This window comes from Lucilia cuprina, chromosome 5 (assembly GCF_022045245.1).
Source record: "Lucilia cuprina isolate Lc7/37 chromosome 5, ASM2204524v1, whole genome shotgun sequence".
NCBI lineage: Eukaryota > Metazoa > Arthropoda > Insecta > Diptera > Calliphoridae > Lucilia > Lucilia cuprina.
The window spans coordinates 2,588,901-2,609,285 of NC_060953.1; the positions used below are offsets into that span (position 1 = coordinate 2,588,901).

The 20,385-nt window shown below is 26.9% G+C and overlaps 2 protein-coding genes across 2 annotated transcripts in view; both read left to right on the plus strand.

Moving 5' to 3' along the window:
* Positions 1-20,385, plus strand: part of LOC111689943 (protein ORD) — a 57,464-nt gene that overhangs the window by 35,325 nt on the left and 1,754 nt on the right.
* Positions 1,985-10,623, plus strand: LOC111687382 (tribbles). The gene is made up of 2 exons (XM_023449814.2): positions 1,985-3,342; positions 9,404-10,623. The coding sequence occupies exons 1-2, from the start codon at positions 2,507-2,509 to the stop codon at positions 9,960-9,962; spliced, it is 1,395 nt and encodes a 464-aa protein (XP_023305582.1). The 5' UTR covers positions 1,985-2,506; the 3' UTR covers positions 9,963-10,623.

Consider the following 20,385-nt stretch of genomic DNA (forward strand, 5'->3'; position numbering starts at 1 on the left):
GACTACAGACTAGACTATAGACTAGACTATAGACTAGACTGTAGACTAGACTGTAGACTAGACTATAGACTAGACTATAGACTAGACTATAGACTAGACTATAGACTAGACTATAGACTAGACTATAGACTAGACTATAGACTAGACTATAGACTAGACTGTACTATGGACTAGATTATAGATTAGACTATACTATAGACTAGACTATAGATTAGACTATAGACTAGACTATAGACTACATTATAGACTAGACTATAGACTACATTATAGACTAGACTATAGACTACATTATATACTAGACTATAGACTACACTATAGACTAGACTATGGACTAGACTATAGACTAGACTATAGACTACACTATAGACTAGACTATAGACTAGACTATAGACTAGATTATAGACTAGACTATAGACTAGACTATAGACTAGACTATAGACTAGACTATAGACTAGACTATAGACTAGACTATAGACTAGACTATAGCCTAGACTATAGACTAGACTATAGACTAGACTATAGACTAGACTATAGACTAGACTATAAAATAGACTATAGACTAGATTATAGACTAGACTGTAGACTAGATTATAGACTAGACTGTAGACTAGATTATAGACTAGGCTTTATACTATACTGTAGGTTGTAGTCTAGTTTGATATTTTTCAATATCAACAAGTACGAAAATACTAAATTTTCCATGCCTGATAATAATAACTATGACGCTGTTGATTACGTTTAAAAATGATGACGAATTTTACGAACAAAACGAACGTTGAACGATCAAATGATCGTTTGCTTATAAACATGTTTTTGCAAAACAGCACATGATCGCGATCCCGTTTGTTGTTTAGGGATATTTGCATTTTTCTGTGTTGATGAAGTAAAGAGTAGAAAGAAAACGTTAAAAACCGTTGAAATTTAAAATAAATTTTAAACGATCAAGCGTTATGAGGAAGTTTATAAAGTATTTAAAAGTTTTTGAAGCTTTTAATAAAGAATGTTTGTAATTTTTATAGTTTTGCTATAATTTGCAATTATTTTTCACTATATATTTCTTAAAAAGCTTTTTAATTTTGCCAAACAAATTTAGAGATGTAAATAAATCTTAATAAAATTTTAGAAAATCCTTTTGTTTAATAGTTGTTGTTGGTTTTCCTTTCTTGGAATTCAAGTGAATCACCTTGCTGCAGTTTTTAGCAGCAGCTGCTAAAATGTTGTTGTTAAATTTTCTACCTGCAGTTTGTCATAATAATAAAGTGGAGTAAAATTGTATAGGAAGAAAAAAAGAAAAAGATTAAACAAAGAAAAAAGTGTGTGCGTCGTTTATTTTTGAAAATACATGCGTGTGTTTTTGAATTTTTATGCTGGCAGGACGAAGGAATTCCTTTTGTTTAAATTGTTGTTGCTTAAATAACACAACTGTACTGTTGTAAAAATTTTAAAGAAAATTTCAAATAGAAAGAAATTATTGAGAGTTTTGAAAAACAATATATGTTAAGGGTGGTTTTGTTGAAAATAATTTGAAAAACAAATAAGAATTTGTTTTCTAATTTAGAAGAATTTAATAAAATTTTCTATAATTTCTTTAAATTAGGAAATATAGTGCTTAGTAGATTTGTATGTTTTTTATCTGTTGCCTTAAATTTTGAAATTCAAAAACGTTGCAAATATTTGAAATAATAACGTTTTAATACAAAATCCTATTTACTCTAGAATCTAGCTAATACTCGCCACAGAGAGAGAGATTAAAACAAACTGCTTGTTTTATTGTTAATATTTATGTTTTTACCTGTTTCACTAAGGTTAGAAAGAGATGACTATTGCTATTGTTTTGTTTTGTTTACATTGTTTGATTTGGTGAAATTCCTTTAATATGGCAGCTCTAAAAACAGGGTGTTTGTGTAGGTATGTATGTGTGAGTGTTTTTGTGTTCGGGTAAATGGCTGCGTGTGAAAAAATTGTTTTGCCTGTTGGTATTTTGTGAATACGTCAGTTGAATTTTTACCAGCAAACGTTAAACACGTGAAATACGCCTAGCGTAAACGGTTCGAAATACACGAAGAGTATATAATAATTTTATAAATTTAAAATAGAACGAAGAATATATTATTTCTTCATATACTCAGAAGAAGAAAATAAGATTTTGTTTTAAAAATCGCCATAAAGATTTCGTAAGCAAAAATTCAACTTGCATCAGCTTTTTTATTAAAAATAAAAACAAAAATGTGCTAAATTTTAAATAATAAACTAAAAAATATCTTAAAATTAAAAATAATTATAAAAAGAAACTCTGCTGTCATTTGGCTCTCATATGACGTAGAATATTGATGACAAAACAAAGTGCGCAACAAAATAAATATTACAAAAAAAGAGTACAATTTGTGCAAAGAGTGAACAAAACAAAAGAGAACCTAATATAAGCAAAACCAAGTGTTGTAAAAATTTTTTAAAAATTAATAAACAATTATAGTGTTAAACACTTTAAACAAAAGTTAAAACAAAAATGGATACCTCTAACACAAACCCCAACACAACTGCAGTTACTGCAGCTGCCGCCGCCGTCACAGTTAACAAAATCCCTTATTCACAGCCGGGCTCACCAGTACCCACGGAATTAGCATCAAACACGCGCAACTCCAGCAGTAGTTCTAATGTCTATACACCACCCGGCACTCCCTCCTCTTCCAGCCTTTCCACCCCCAAGAAAAACTTTCTAGATGCTGTTATGCTACAAACCCTGCGCAAGAAACTTGCCACCCCTGGTGGCGCTTTTGAATTGCAATCTTTACGTTTGGATTCATCGCTAGATGCTGCCGTTAATGTGGTTAAGGATCGTTATGTTATATCGGCCAAACCTAAACATATACCCGCCGCTGCCTTTGCTAAGGCTCCCTCCTGCTATCGTCATCTAGTGGATATGAATATGTCTAATCTAAAATGTACCGATATCTTTACCGGTGAACAGTTCCTATGCAAGGTAATCAATGAACCTTTACACAAAGTACAACAGGCCTACTTTAAACTACAGCAGGAACCTGATCAATGTCGCAGCTCTATATATGGTCATCAGCTAATACGTGGAGTCAAGGATATTGTGGCGCTTAACAGTCAACGTACCTATGTTATTTTAAATGCTCCGCAACCTGTTAATGCCTGTGATACCACTGTGGGAGTATTTGAGGATTTACATACTTATCTGCGTGATAAGCATCGTTTATCGGAAGCCGAAACCCGCTGTCTATTCCATCAGATCTGTGAGACCGTTATGGTGTGTCATCGTAATGGCATAATTTTACGTGATCTTAAGCTGAAAAGATTCTTTTTTGTCGATGAAGCAAGGTAAGTTGTTTGTATTTTTTATTAATTTTCTATTTATTTTATAAACTTTTCCAAAAGTTAAACTACTCCTTTCATAACTCACTGCCCCGGATTAGAGTTATTGAAGGAAGGTTTTAACTTGTAAAAAAAGTTTTTACTTAATTTGCCACAAAACTTTTAAAAGAAATAAGTTTTATACAAAGAAGTTATTTATGATAAGCCTCCTAGGAAAATGTTTAATTAAAGGCTCTAGGGAGGATTTTAGAAAATTTATATAAAAACAAAAACATCCCTATTAAGAAATTTTAATATAAAATGAACCCCCGCAGCTTAAATTTAACACCCTTGATTTGTAATTTAATATTTTTCCAAATTTTAATTAAAACCCCCCTGGGTTATTACAAAAAACACCCTCAGCCTCCTGTAAACTAAAGAAATCTTACCTTTAACTTTTACAAAACTACCAATTTTCACATCTCTGCAAAATAAAGAGCAAAGAAAAACGTAATGTAAACAACTCACTCACTAATACTGACAAACCGTCATTTTCTCAATCAAAGAAATATGACATGTTTTACTTTTTTTTACAACATAATTGTAGTATGGCAATATTAGCAATAATGGCAACGACAACAGCAACAACAACAACGAAACTAGTTATTGCCATTAACACACAAACATTGAGAGATAAAAAACCTCAAAACAAGCAGCAATAACAACAATTTCAACAAGTAAATAATGAAATCAACAGTAACAAGCAAAATAAAGCGAATACTAATGAAATTTTGCAGATTTATTAAGAGAAAATTTAAAGGAATTTGTTAAATTTATATAAAATTAAAGCAATTTAAAAACATTTAAATAGAAAATTGTTTGAAAGAAATATTTAAAAATTTTGAAATTTTTGGAAAAAAATATACAATTTTAAAAGAAAATTCAATATTCAATATTCAAAATTCAATATTTTAAAGAATTTTAGTTAATAAATTCTAAAAATGTTAAAATAATTAAAGAAATATTTAAAAATTTTGAAATTTTTGGAAAAACTATAAAATTTAGAAAGAAAAATTGAATAATTTTCAAAATTTTTGTTACTTTAAAAGAAGATTCTAAAAATGTTAAAATAATTAAAGAAAATTTCAAAAATTTAAAGTAAAAATTTTATGAAAACTTCTGAAAAATTCAAAAAATGTAAAAAAAATTGAAAACCACCTAAAATTTTGAAAAAATTAAAATAAAGAATTTATAATCTAAAATTTTGAAAAAAAACTTATAACAATTTGAAAAAAATTGCAAAAATTTAAAGAAAAAATAATAAAAATTTGAAATTTGAAAAAAATTTAAAAATTTAAAGAAAATTTCAAAAATTTAAAGAAAACTTTAAATATTTAAAAAAATATCAAAAAATTAAAGAAAATATCAAAAATATTATGAAAATTTCAAAAATTAAAAGAAAATTTCAAAAATTTAAAGAAAATTTTAAAAAATTTAAAGAAAATTTTAAAAAATTTAAAGAAAATTTTAAAAAATTTAAAGAAAATTTTAAAAAATTTAAAGAAAATTTGAAAAATTTTAAGAATATTTCTAAAATTTTAAAAAAATTTCAAAAATTTTAAGAAAGTTACAAAAATTTCAAAAATTCTTAAGAAAATTAACAAAATTACAAAAGAAAATTTCAAAATTTTAAGAATTTAAAGAAAATTTTAAGAAATTTACAAAAATTTTAAGAAATTTACAAAAATTTTAAGAAATTTACAAAAATTCTAAAAAAATTAAAAATTTAAAGAAAATTTCAAAAATTTAAAAAAAAATTTCAAAAATACTAAGAAAATTTCAAAAATTAAAGAAAATTTAAAAAATTTCTAAGAAAATTACACTTATTTTCATAATTCCTATTAAACTTCCAAAGTACAGTCCCTAATGTAACAAACAAACTTTAACTTGTCAAAAAATTTCCTAAAATTTTCTTTAAAACAAATATTAAAAATCTATTTTGTTACCAACTGTTTTTCTCAACATTCAAAAATTTACCATTTGTTGTTATGGCAACATTTGCAAGTAACATTGAACGTAGTATTTTCAAACCAAAATAATTTTGAAATCAATACAATGAAATACTCTTAATACAACTAAAACAAATTTACGCCACCAATCAAAAAAACACAGAAAAAATACCAACACCACCACCAACACTACTTTTTAAACCACCAAAATGCTCTGAGGGCCAACAATTACAAAATAAACAAAATTTTAAATTAAAAAAAAAAATTAACATAGAGAATCCCCTACACTTATACAAAAATAATGACAAAGTCTTTTGACACCCGCAAAATCAAAAAAAAAAAAAAAAAGAAAAAAAACTTGATTCTGTTACAAAAAAAATGTAATTTTCAAAATTGTAAACGGCTGCAAAATTGCAGTTTGTAGTTTTTATTACCAAACAATTTTAACAGCTTGTTGCATATAATTTTTAAGAAAGAGAGAGAGAGAGAAAAAAACATAAAAGAGAGCCATTTACCCAAGAGTTGTTAAAAATTTGTAATACATTTACATAAGTAAACTCTCTTCTCCCAGCTGTGAGAGCAAGATTTTACTCTCTTTCTCTTTTAAACGGATTTACAAAATTAATTTCTTTAATTTTTTATTAAATATTTCCGCTTACTCATTAAAAATTAACAGATTTTTTATAAATTCTAAGAATTTTTATAAATTACTTTGTTAATTTTTTTTAAAAATTTTCCTTTTGGGGAATTTTTTTCTCAAATACTCTTAATTTTACTTAAAAATAAATCTTTTAACCTTCATTGATTGATTTTTAGTTGAGTAATTTTTTTTTAATGTTGTTGTTATTTTGACACTTGTGTAATTTTTTTTTTGGTTTTTTCATTAATATATTTATTTTTAAATTTTTTGTAAAAAGTGTAGCAATCATTATTTGTTACAAAAATCTTTTAAACAACCCTCGCATTTTGGTAAATTTTGAATTACTCATTTTTATACTTTTAAAATTTTAAGTAAAAAATTTAATTTTTTTTTATTAATTTCAAGTTTTTTTTTATTTATTTAATTTATTGTTGCTTAATTTTTTTGCTTTATTCCAGTTTTTTTTAATCTAATCATTTTTATTAATGTCATCATCATCGTTATGATCCAATAATAAATTTGTTAAAAGAATGTTTAAGGTCATTGAACATATTGCCTCTGACCCTGAGAAAAAATTAAATAAAAAATTTGTTTTTTTCTAATTTCATGTGATTCTAATATAAACAATATTTACTTATTTTCTAGTATATATCCGCAAGAATTGCTAAATACAATAAATTTGTGCCAAATACATTTAATTTTTTTCAATAAAACACCATTTCCTAATAGAAATAAAAAAATTTTTAAGAAAAATTTTCAAATTGCAAAAAAAAAAAAACTGAAAATTTTATAAAATAAACTTAAAGATAATTTATTTTTTTTTTTTAATAAATTTTAATTTTTTAAAATTATGATTGATACTTTTTTCAAAAATCTTTTTTTTTAATTTCACAAATTATGAAATTCCTAGTACAGTTTATTATCTAGTTTCTTTCTAGCTTTTGAAATTTTGCTAAATCATGTTATTTTTAATAATTATTTGCTAAAATTATGAAATATTTTCAAAGAACTTGATAAAATTTTAGAAAATGTTTAAACATTTTATGAAATACATTTAAAAATTATTTCAAAAACTCAAAAAAAGTTGAAATGATTAAAATTTGTGTTAAAAAATAAATTTAAAAAAATAAAATTTCCATTAAATAAAACATTATTTTTTAGATTTTGTTAAATATGTTATAATTTTTTTTTTTAAATATTTTCTTTAAAAATAAATAATTTATTTTTGAATTTCCTTTTTTTTAATTGCTTTGGATTTATTTCTATTAATTTCATTAATTGTGAAATTAATTTCTTTATTGCTCATAAGTTTTAAGCTTAAATCTAATGACTAATAATTAAATTATGATTTTTTCAACAAAATTCTTTGTTTTTATAGATTTTTAATAAAATTCTTTGAAATTTTTCCATATTTTACTTAAAACAATTTTATTTTTTTCTTTTTTTTTACAAATTTTAAAATATTTATGAAAATTTTCCAATTTATATAAAATTTTTACAATTTATTTAAAAATTTTTATAATTTATTTCAAATTTTTTCAATTTATTTCAAATTTTTTATACCTAATTTATATAAAAATTTTTCAAATTTATTTAAAGATTTTCCAATTTATTTCAAATTTTTTATAATTTATTTACAAAATTTCCAATTTATGTTAAATTTTTTCCAATTTGTTAAAAAATTTTCCAATTTCATTTAAATTCTTTCAATTTATTTAAAATTTTTCAATTTTTTTTAAATTGTTTAATTTATTTAAAAACTTTGCAATTATTTAAAATTTTTGCAATTTACTTAAAATTATTCCAATTTATTTAAATTTTTTTCAATTTATTTAAAATTTTTCAAATTTATTTTTAATTTTTCAAATTTATTTAAAAATTTTCAAATTATTTAAAATTTTTCCAATTTTTTAAAAAATTTTTTCAATTTATTTAAAATTTTTCCAATTTGTTTATAATTTTCCAATTTGTTTAAAATTTTTCCTATTTAAAATTTTTCCAATTTAAAAATTTTGCAATATTTTTAAAAATTTTCTAATATTTTCAAAAATTTTATTTTTTTTATTTTACAATTTTTATTTAGATTTTATAATTTAAAATTTTTCTTTTTTTTAATTTAATAAAAGTATTTAAATCTAATTTTTCATTAATTCTTTTAATTTAAAACAAATTTTTGAAAACTTTCCTTTATAATTTATAAAATTCTTTCATAATTTTACCTTGACAACGGTGTTTTTCTTCGTTTGTTTACATTTAGTGCTTAATTTTCTCAACCCCTCTCTCTCCCAGTTTCAAGCAACAATTTTTTGTTGTTTACTGTTAATTAACAAGCTGCCATATGACGAGACAATTTGCTTAAATTGCTTTTAACATTAATATGGCAACTCTTTAATTTGCTTTTTTATTGACATTTTTTTTCAAGTAATTTACTAACTTGCCTCATTCAGGGTGATTTTTTTTTTGGAAAAAATCAAGAAAATTAAAAAAATTTGCGAGGTCATATATTTGTAATTGTAGTTTATCTTTAAAATATTATTTTATGCTTCTTCTTTTTCGCTTTACAACTTTTTTTGTTGTTCACAGCAACATACCTATACATAAAAAACTTTATTTTGCTTTTGTTGCTGGTTTTAGTTTAATTTTGTTGTTTTTTATTTGATGGCTCTTCTTCTTTATATATATATTTTTTGTATCTGTATTTGTTGTAGTTGTTTTTATGTTTATGTATGTAGATTGTATTGATATCAGGGTCAGTTCGAGGTTTCTTATTGTGTTTTTTGTTTTGTTTTATTATTATAGTGCTTATATTGTTGTAATACTTGTTGAAATTGCTTGTATTTTGTTGTTGTTGCTGTGGCTGTGAAGCTTTTTTTGGGTGTTGCTCTGCTGTATTTTGGAAATACTATACAGCATTTAATTTGTTTAGTTTGAATTGTTTTTGTTTGTAATTCAAACACATCTTGCTGGCAATGAATTTATTACAACATGCTGCTGGTTTTAAGTGAACCGCGCGCCGCCAACCAAGTATGTTTTGTATGGGCGTTATTTTAGCTGCAGCTAACTATCTGTGTCTTTTTTTATGATCTTTTATGTACATACATATTTTTTTAACATGGAGTTATTAGAATTTATACAAAAAGTTCAATTACAATTGTTGCGGCTGTCAGTTATGTGTTTTTTTAAATTTACAACAAATGAGGTCAAGTTGTCAACAACCTCTCTCTCTCTCTCTCTCTCTCTCTCTTAAAAACTCTTTAGTTTACTCTTTACTAACATTTTAAGCAAAATTTGCTTAAAGAAACTTAATAATTTGGTTAGAATAACTTCTTTTTTAACTTATTTCTTTAATTTTCTTGGCAAAACTATAAAATTCTTATAATTTAACTTTTCCTTTAATAAATTACTAATTTATTCTCTCTTTTTTTCTTTCTTTTTGTAGAACTAAACTTCAATATGAATCTCTTGAAGGTTCCATGATTCTGGATAATCCTGAGGATGATACTTTGAGTGAAAAAATTGGCTGCCCTCTTTACACTGCCCCCGAATTACTGTGTCCTGAACCTACCTATAAAGGCAAACCTGCCGATATGTGGGCTTTGGGTGTTATACTCTACACCATGTTGGTGGGTCAATATCCTTTCTTCGAGAAAGGCAATAGCAATCTCATTACCATTATTAGACAATGTTTTGTACAACTACCCGGTCATCTATCACGTTCTGCTCGCTGGCTTTTATTAGCTTTGCTAAGGAAAAACATTTCTGATCGTGTGCCCATAGAGCATATATTCCTCTCACCCTGGCTAAAGGAACAAAAACCTTTTCATATGTATATACCAGTAGATGTGGCCATACCCGATGATGAGGATGATTGTCTGAGCGATAACGATTCAATGGATTGTATGGATATTGTAGAAGATGATGGCGTGCAGCCTTTGGATTATTCCTGCAGCACCTTAAGTTTGAATTATGTTAATGATTCATATGCTGAAATGGGTTGACAATGGTGTTTCCCTCTTCGACACTAAGCAGCCGGCATAAGTTTGTAGCTTATGCTCGAAGCTAAAGACTCTTGTAATCTTTTTCTAAGCGCTGGCGCGCTAGCTTCGTTGTTATAGTTGCTCTACGTTAAAACAATAAGGGTTAAAGTTCTCCTCCCACTAAACAAAACGTCAGCTTCAGCCACGGGTTAATGTCATATTGCTGTTTCGCCAACGCCTTCTTTGTTTCTTTCTTAAGAAACCCAACTCCTTGAAAACCCACCTACTAAGTGAGAGAGTGTAAGACTGTCTGTCGGACACCTTAATTAAGGCTAAAAGGCCTTAAGTGTGTCTTTTTCCAATCCCCCGCCCTTTCAAGTTACCAGTTTATACTTTTTTCCCCCAAAAAAAAGTGTTTTTCCTATAGTTTTTAAAAAATCTTAGTAAATTAATTAAATTGTTGAATTTTTTTTATAATTTTTTAGTACAATTTTGTTATAATTCTTAATGCCTTGTATAATTTTTGTTGTAATTAATCTTCCTTCTAAAAAAAATGCCTATAAAGTTCTTCCACCCTGAAATTTTTTTAAAAATCTATGTTTATTATATAAATTAAGTAAAAACCCTAAACACCCGCCCTTGTGAAAAATTAAAAATTTATTATGAAATTAAGTTGTTTTTGAAAAAAAAAAAATTGCAAAAGAAAAAAAAAAAAGAAAATTATTATTTGAAAAAAAAAGAAATATAAATAATTTGATCTCAATATTAATTAAAAAATATGTGTTTTATTTGTTTATTGAATTTGTTGTAGATATTTTTAAACTAACGCCAACATAATTCTATTGTTAGACAGTCGTTAAGATCTAAGATAATTTTTTTTTTAGTTAAAATACAAATATTTGTTTTATGTTCAAAGTTTCTGAAAAAATGTTTGCCAAAAGTAAACAACATTAAGTTAATAGCAAAATATGTACATATGTATGTATATGTGTGAATGTATGTTTTTATGAATCAACACACATGAATCAATTTTGAAATGTTTTTGTTTTTGAAAAACAAAGCATCATTAAAAAAAATATGTTTTAATAATATTAAAAATTTGCAAAAAGATGTGACGACATTTAGAATGATGAAATTTTATAAAAAAGTGTTTTTGTTAAGACATCATTCTATAGAATATATATCAGACTGTAGTCTAGACTGGATTTTAGACTGTAGCCTAGACTACGAACTAGACTACAGACTTAATTATAGTCCAGACTGTAAGCTAAACAATCGTCCAAACTATATACTAAACTATTGCTCAAAATATACTCTATAGTCCAGACTACAGATTAAACAAGAATACAGTCCATACTATAGACTAGTCTATAGTCCAGGTATAGACTAAACAGACTAACGACTAATTTTTAGTCTACTCAATAGTTTAGTACAGTCTACTCAATATTTTAGTACATAGTCTAGACTATAGACTACACTATAGACTAGAGTATAGAATAGACTATAGATTAGACTATAGACTATAGACTAGACTATAGACTAGACTATAGACTAGACTATAGACTAGACTATAGACTAGGCTATAGACTAGACTATAGACTAGGCTATAGACTAGACTATAGACTAGACTATAGACTAGACTATAGACTAGACTATAGACTAGACTATAGACTAGACTATAGACTAGACTATAGACTAGACTATAGACTAGACTATAGACTAGACTATAGACTAGACTATAGACTAGACTATAGACTAGACTATAGACTAGACTATAGACTAGACTATAGACTAGACTATAGACACTAGACTAGACTATAGACTAGACTATAGACTAGACACTAGACTATAGACTAGACTATAGACTAGACTATAGACTAGACTATAGACTAGACTATAGACTAGACTATAGACTAGACTATAGACTAGACTATAGACTAGACATAGACTAGACTATAGACTAGACTATAGACTAGACTATAGACTAGACTATAGACTAGACTATAGACTAGACTATAGACTAGACTATAGACTAGACTATAGACTAGACTATAGACTAGACTATAGACTAGACTATAGACTAGACTATAGACTAGACTATAGACTAGACTATAGACTAGACTATAGACTAGACTATAGACTAGACTATAGACTAGACTATAGACTAGACTATAGACTAGACTATAGACTAGACTATAGACTAGACTATAGACTAGACTATAGACTAGACTATAGACTAGACTATAGACTAGACTATAGACTAGACTATAGACTATACTATAGACTAGACTATAGACTAGACTATAGACTAGACTATAGACTAGACTATAGACTAGACTATAGACTAGACTATAGACTAGACTATAGACTAGACTATAGACTAGACTATAGACTAGACTATAGACTAGACTATAGACTAGACTATAGACTAGACTATAGACTAGACTATAGACTAGACTATAGACTAGACTATAGACTAGACTATAGACTAGACTATAGACTAGACTATAGACTAGACTATAGACTAGACTATAGACTAGACTATAGACTAGACTATAGACTAGACTATAGACTAGACTATAGACTAGACTATAGACTAGACTATAGACTAGACTATAGACTAGACTATAGACTAGACTATAGACTAGACTATAGACTAGACTATAGACTAGACTATAGACTAGACTATAGACTAGACTATAGACTAGACTATAGACTAGACTATAGACTAGACTATAGACTAGACTATAGACTAGACTAGACTATAGACTAGACTATGGACTAGACTATGGACTAGACTATAGACTAGAATATAGACTAGACTATAGACTAGACTAGACTATAGACCAGACTATAGACTAGACTATAGACCAGACTATAGACTAGACAATAGACTAGACAATAGACTAGACTATAGACTAGACTATAGACTAGACTATTGACTAGACTATAGACTAGACTATAGATTAGACTATAGATTAAACTATAGACTAGACTATAGACTAGACTATAGACTAGACTATAGACTAGACTATAGACTAGACTATAGACTATACTATAGACTAGACTATAGACTGTAAACTAGACGTAAGACTAGACTAATGACTATACTAGTGTATAGACTAGACTATAGGCTAGAACATAAGCTAGACTATAGATTGGAATACAGACTAGACTATTGGTTAAACTAGTGTCCATAGTATGAACACATTTACCTTCCATCTAATGCATATTTAGTAAAAAATCCCTATTAATAATGAAAAATCCCCAAATATTGCAACATTTTTAAAACACCCAGTCCATATAAATACGAAATCATTTTAAAGAAATTAACGCACATATTTGACAATTCTTCAATGAACTTGAAAAATGTTATAAAAAAAAACAAATCATTCAGACGACAAACTATAATGTATCGTATTTAGCGTGAAGGTGTTTGTTGGTATGTTTGTTCATTTATAGGAGAAGTCTGAAAGGGGAATAGACGCTATTAGCTGGCACGTTATCGGTATCAGCAATTGCAAGGGCAATATTTACATTATGTACATATGTATGTATATGTTAAAAACTTTGTGTGTTTGTATATTTATGTGTTCATTTTAAAGGTATCATGTGAATGAAGCTCTTGTCGATCACCTAAACACACCATATCCCCTAAATGGGTAGACTGAGAAGGCAAGTTAAGAAAAATTTCCATTTCCAACAAGTATGAATAATTGTGTAAATTATTAGAACAATTTAAAAAAAAGAACGTAATAATTTGTGTTTTGATTTGCAATATTCAAGTGATTATTATTCGAATAATAAATGATTAAAGCATGTAAATATTTTAAATGGAGGAGAGGTGAGAGAAAGTGAGTGTGTGAGGGTCAAGTGAGTAGAAATTTGTCACGTTTAATTTAAGAACTTTCTAAGTCATTCTTCTATAGAAAAGAGTCTCTGATAGTGAACTTTTTGTTACAATAGAGTCTTCTTAAGATTCATCTGCAACATGAAGTCTTACCTAAAGTATCTTCTATAGAAAAGGCCTTGTTTATACTCTCTTGTTTTCTCTATAACCTCAACTCACTTTTTAAAGGTGTAGGGTAGAAGGGGGATCATTCGCCATAGGGGCACATCTGTCATCTTGGGTTTGTCTTCTAAAGTATTGAGCGTTTAAAATTTACCTTCAATTATCGAAAAAAATATGTACATAAGGATGACTTAGGAAAGGTTGACAGGAATAAAACTAAAGCCAACATATCTAAGTATCTGAACCAAGAAAAAAATTAAGAATATATATTATGGTTTTAATTTGAGGCCGCCTCAAAAAAAAAAAGTGGCCTATGGTCCCCCTTCTATCATACACGTGCCAAGTGACTCTTAATCACCCTATCCTCTCTTTTGTAAAATTACTTATAAACATTGTTACTTATAAATAAATTGAATAGAATGAATACAATTATATAGTTGAAATCACTTTTGGAAATAGTGTATGTTTATTATCAAGTTTTTGAAATACATTTGCAGTCGTATATCTATTAACATGTGGGTTTGCATGTATTATTTTGTACGTCTCTCTGTCGGTCTGTTCAAAATTTATTTATTTATATACAATTGAGGAATAAATACATTTTCAAAGTCATGTTGCGAAAATGTTCGTCGTCTAATCACATTTTCTCACCTTTAAATTGTATTGTATATGAATTGTTTTTGTTTTTATATTGTTTCATTATTATTTGTTCATTTTAACTAAATACGTTATATTACATCTCTCTCTATGTCTCTCTCTCTCTCTAAAGAGCTCTTTTCAAAAACATAAATAATTAATATCAATCAGTTAATTTTACTGTCAAATTTCATTGTAACCACAGACGTCCCAACATAGAGCGCGTTTTCCTCTGACGTTTTATTGTTGTAATCATTTGTTGATGATGAAATTTTACTTCCGTTCCGTTATAGAAAAATATATTCAGGTTGTGTGTTTTAGAACGATTTTTGTATACGTTTCAAATTGGATCGATATTTTGATTTGTTTTTTTATTATTTTTTTTGCTATAACGCAATTATATAGAAATATTTTACATATTTTTTGTGTTTCATTGAATATTGAAAATTGTAAAAAATATTACATCATATTTTTTACAGAACTAGTGAAACACTTGTAAATTGTTATTGAACTACAAGAATTTGTAATATTGAACATTATTTATTAACAAAACGAAATATTTTATTATTATAATAAATTTAGAAATTTTAAAAATTCTATAGATCTTACTCACACTTTTTTATAAAAACTGTTTTCTTATAGATCAGTTTAGTCTACAGTGTCTATAGTCTGATCTACAATGTAGTCTACAGTCAAGTCTATAGCCTAGTCTAAAGTCTAGTTATAGTCTAGTCTTTAGTCTAATCACTAATCCATTCTTTAAACTAGTCACTAGTATACTCTATAGTCTCCAAAGACTATAGTCTTACTATAGCCTTAGTTAGATAAGAGTATAGACTAGGCAATAAGTCCATACTCTTCTTATCTATAGTCCAATCTCTAGTCTAGTCTAAAGTCTAGTTATAGTCTAGTCTAAAGTTTACTCTAGTCTAGTCCATATTCTAACCTATAGCATAGACTATAGAGTAGTCTATAGCATAGACTGTAGAGTAGTCTATAGCATAGACTATAAAGTAGTCTAGTCTATAGAGTAGTCTAGTCTAGTCTATAGTCTAGTCTATAGAGTAGTCTATAGTCTAGTCTATAGAGTAGTCTATAGTCTAGTCTATAGAGTAGTCTATAGTCTAGTCTATAGAGTAGTCTATAGCCTAGTCTATAGAGTAGTCTATAGCCTAGTCTATAGAGTAGTCTATAGTCTAGTCTATATAGTAGTCTATAGTCAAGTCTATAGAGTAGTCTATAGTCTAGTATATTGTCTAGTCTATAGAGTAGTCTACAGTCTAATCTATAGAGTAGTCTGTAGCCTAATCTATAGAGTAGTCTATAGTCTAGTCTATAGAGTAGTCTATAAAGTAGTCTATAGTCTAGTCTATAGAGTAGTCTATAGTCTAGTCCATAGAGTAGTCTATAGTCTAGTCCATAGAGTAGTCTATAGTCTATTCTATAGAGTAGTCTATAGTCTCTTCTATAGAGTAGTCTATAGTCTAGTCTATAGAGTAGTCTATAGTCTAGTCTATAGAGTAGTCTATAGTCTAGTCTATAGAGTAGTCTATAGTCTAGTCTATAGAGTAGTTTATAGAGTAGTCTGTCTAGTCTATAAAGTAGTTTATAGTCTAGTCTATACAGTAGTTTATAGTCTAGTCTGCAGAGTAGTTTATAGTCTAGCCTATAGAGTAGTTTATAGTCTAGTCTATAGAGTAGTTTATAATCTAGTCTATAGCCTAGCCCATAGTCTTATACACATATAGTCTAGTCTATAGTCTGGTCCATAGTCTAGTCCATAGTCAAAAAATATGTCTAAATTTTCGTCTATAGAGTAGTCTATAGTATACAGCTTAGTCTATAGTCTAGTCCATAGTCTTGTCTATAGTATAGTCTATAGTCTGGTCCATAGTCTAGTCCATAGTCAAAAATATGTCTATAGTTTCGTCTGTAGAGTAGTCTATAGTATACAGTCTAGTCTATAGTCTATCCCATAGTCTTGTCTATAGTATAGTCTATAGTCTGGTATATAGTCTAGTCTATAGTCTAGTCTATAGTTTAGTCTATAGTCTAGTCTATAGTCTAGTATATAGTCTAGTGTATAGTCTATTCTTGTCTATAGTCTAGCCTAGTCCATAGTCTTGTCTATAGTCTGGGCCATAGTCTAGTCCATAGTCAAAAATATGTCTACAGTCTCGTCTATAGAGTAGTCTATTGTCTGGTATATAGTGTAGTCTATAGCCTGGTATATAGTCTAGTCTATAGTATATTCTTGTCTTTAGTCTTGTTTAGTCTATAGTCTAGCCTAGTCTAAAGTGTAGTCTATAGTGTAGTCTATAGTCTAGTCTATAGTGTAGTCTATAGTGTAGTCTATAGTCTAGTCTATAGTCTAGTCTATAGTGTAGTCTATAGTCTAGTCTATAGTGTAGTCTATAGTCTAGTCTATAGTATAGTATACAGTGTAGTCTATACTATAGTCTAGTCTGTAGTCTAGTCTATAGTCCAGTCTATTGACTAGTCTATAGCCTAGTCTATAGTCCAGTCTATTGACTAGTCTATAGCCTAGTCTATAGTCCAGTCTATAGTCTAGTCTATAGTCTATAGACTAGTCTATAGTCTAGTTTATAGTCTAGTCTACAGTCTAGTTAATTGTCTAGTCTATGATCTAGTTTAAAGCCTTATACATAGTCTCTATAATCTAGACTTAAGTTTATAGATTAGCCTATACTGTAGTATACTGTCTAGTTTATAGTCTAATCTAATCTACAGTCTAGTCTAATATTAAATTTCAATTCATGGGAACAAATTTATTTTTACTAAGTTTCAAACCTTCAAATTTAATTAAAGTCTATTATTAGACATTGACTTTTAAAAAAAGTAGTTATTTAAAAAAAATAAACATTTTGTTTAACAGACAAACTAAACAAAAATTAAGTTAAAAAAACATAATTTAAAATAAATCTAAAGCAGAGTAGCACACATCAACTAAGTGGAACAATAGGTCACTAGTCAAGTCACTCTTTGCTCTCCTAAAAGCAAGTAGGTCAAAAACGTACGTACATACATATGTATGTATGTATGTATGTATGTATGTACGTACAGATGCATGTACGTATGTTTATGTAAACCAAAAGCTGCTAAGAAAAAAAGTAAAATTTGTTTTTATTTCATGCCAAAGTAATTAATTTTAGAAAAAAGATTTTAGCTAAAATTTCAAAAAGAACCAGTTTCATTAAGAACAATAACTAGAAAACGTCAATAACAACTTTATTTGTTTTAAAAAGAGAAATATATAGCTTTATATGAAGTTTAGCACGTACGTTTTAAAAATCATTTCAATTGTTCTTATTCTTTATACTAAATTATAAACGTAGTAAATAAAACAATTGTTCTTTTATTTCAGTTTATTACTCAAACTTGTGTAAATATGTTTACGGAAATAAAATGAAATACTTGTTGTATTATATTCATTACAAATCAACTAAATAGAAATAAATTTTAATTAGTCCCTACAACAATAACAAATGTTACTTTTAAAACTTTGTCATTAAAATGAAAGTTGTTTTTATATTTACGACACATGTTCATACATACGAGTTATTTATTTATTTATTTATTCTCTTTAATTCCAGAAAAATACAAGTAATTTCATTTCTAAATTATTCTAAATATTCTTATCTGAACTTAGAAATAATTTAATCTCGTTTTTTTTTTTTTGACAATTTTCGTCCCTCAATTGTTTAATTAAAGTGGGAGTGTGTGTGCAAAAGTTTACACTACGCAAAAAAAAACACGAGAAAAAAGTCAGTAGTTCCGTACATACATATGTGAAATGTCACGTCAGCCATTTTTGTACTTTTTACTCCTACCTTATACAGTGTTGCCAAATTGTAATTTAATTATCTTTAACTTGTTTGTTATTTATCAAATAATTTCAAAATGCCGTTTAATGTATAATTAGCAGAAATTCTTTATTGTAATTAAAACGCACAAAAGTATTTAATCAGTTTAGGTTTTTTGATTAATATGCAAATAAATTTTGATGATAATATAAATTCTGAAATAAATTATCGAAATTTTATCTCTTATACATAAATAGCTTTTTAATAGAAACTACAAAATAAAAATAATAATTTTGGAAACTGTATGAAACAGTTTCTTGTAGAGCTTATTGAAATATTAAGCTAAAGGTCCACGCTACGCGATTTCGCGTCAAAGCATTATGTACTTTACATACCTATTTCGCATTTTGCGCTTCAAGTTACAAGCGACACTTTTTAAGCGTCAATTTTTTGTTTTATTTTAAAAAACTTTGCGTTTTGTGCAGCTTTTACTTAGACCTGGTTCACACTAGGAAACTTTTGAATAGAAACTTTTTCTTAATTCTCTTTTGAAGTTTCCTTAATATCCACACATAGAAACATTTGTATCAGAAACTACGTATTAATTGCGTTTATTTGTTGTTGTACGAATGAGAAGAATAACAAAACAAAACATGTTTACGAGTACGAGAAACTACGTACCGCGAGACATTCTTTCTCTCTCGCGCAAAATCAAAAGTTTCCCAAAAAAAGTTTCCTAGTGTGGACCGGCAGTTAGACGTGGTTCAAACTGGGAAATTTTTGTTGAGAAACTTTTGATTTTGTGTGTGAGAGAAAGAGATGTTTGGTATTTCCTTCTCTTTCGCTCACGCACAAAAATCAAAAGTCTCCCAAAAAAGTTTCCCAGTGTGAACCAGGTGTTATAAAATTAATAAATACTCATTAAATAAAGAATATAAAATGTTAAAATTAGCTGACACGTTTATGCGAAAGTAGAACTACTTGGAGCATCAAGTAGAGTCAATTTAAGCTTTTGTACGACCTGGTGCACACTGGGAAACTTTTGTGTATGAGAGAAAGAGATTGTTGATATTACTTTCTCTTTCTCACAAACACAAAAATCAAAAGTTTCCTAGTGTGAACCAGGTCTACTTGTAACTTTTAGCATAGATTGATTCTACTTTTTTTGACAGACACGCATAATGCAAAAAAGCGTAGAACGCGTAGTATGGATCTTCAAGGATGATCTTGAAAAGAAATTTAGAAATTGTCGAAAATATACTATAATTTGAACCACTTCAATTTAAATTAACAGAAAATAGAAAATTTACCGAATATAGATCATAGATTTTAAAATAACTTTTCTAAAATGTTTCAAATTTTTAGGTAAGTTTAATTTTATTAAAAATACGGAATTTTTCAAAAATATGCTTAAAACATTAATTTTAACTAAAATTAAATAAAAAAATATTCAAAATTTTACCTAAAATTAAATAAAAAATATTCAAAATTTTCTATAAAACAAGAAAACGGACAAAAAATCTTAAACAAAAAGAAATTTTATTGAAAATATTGAAAATTAATAATAAATTTAATAATCTAAAACAAAAGAAATTATTAAAATGTTTCTAATAAAAAGAAAATTATTGTCAATTTTATATAAAAAAGAAAATGATCGAAATGCATCTGGAAAAAAATTAGAAAATTTCAAATAAAAAATACTGAACATTTTCTAAAAAAAATAACATTAATCAAAATTTAAAAAAAAATCAAATTTATAGTAAATTTTCTATAAAAAAATAAATTTTTATATAAAAAGATCTAAAAAAAGAAAAAAAATTGGAAACATTTTTTACAGATATTTTTTTAATGAAAATTTATTAAACATCATCTATAAAACAAAAATTTATAAGAAAATTTATCAAAATATTGAGAAAATTTAGCGAAATTTTTAATAAAAGTTCAAACTATTCCATTAAAAAGGATTTTTGTT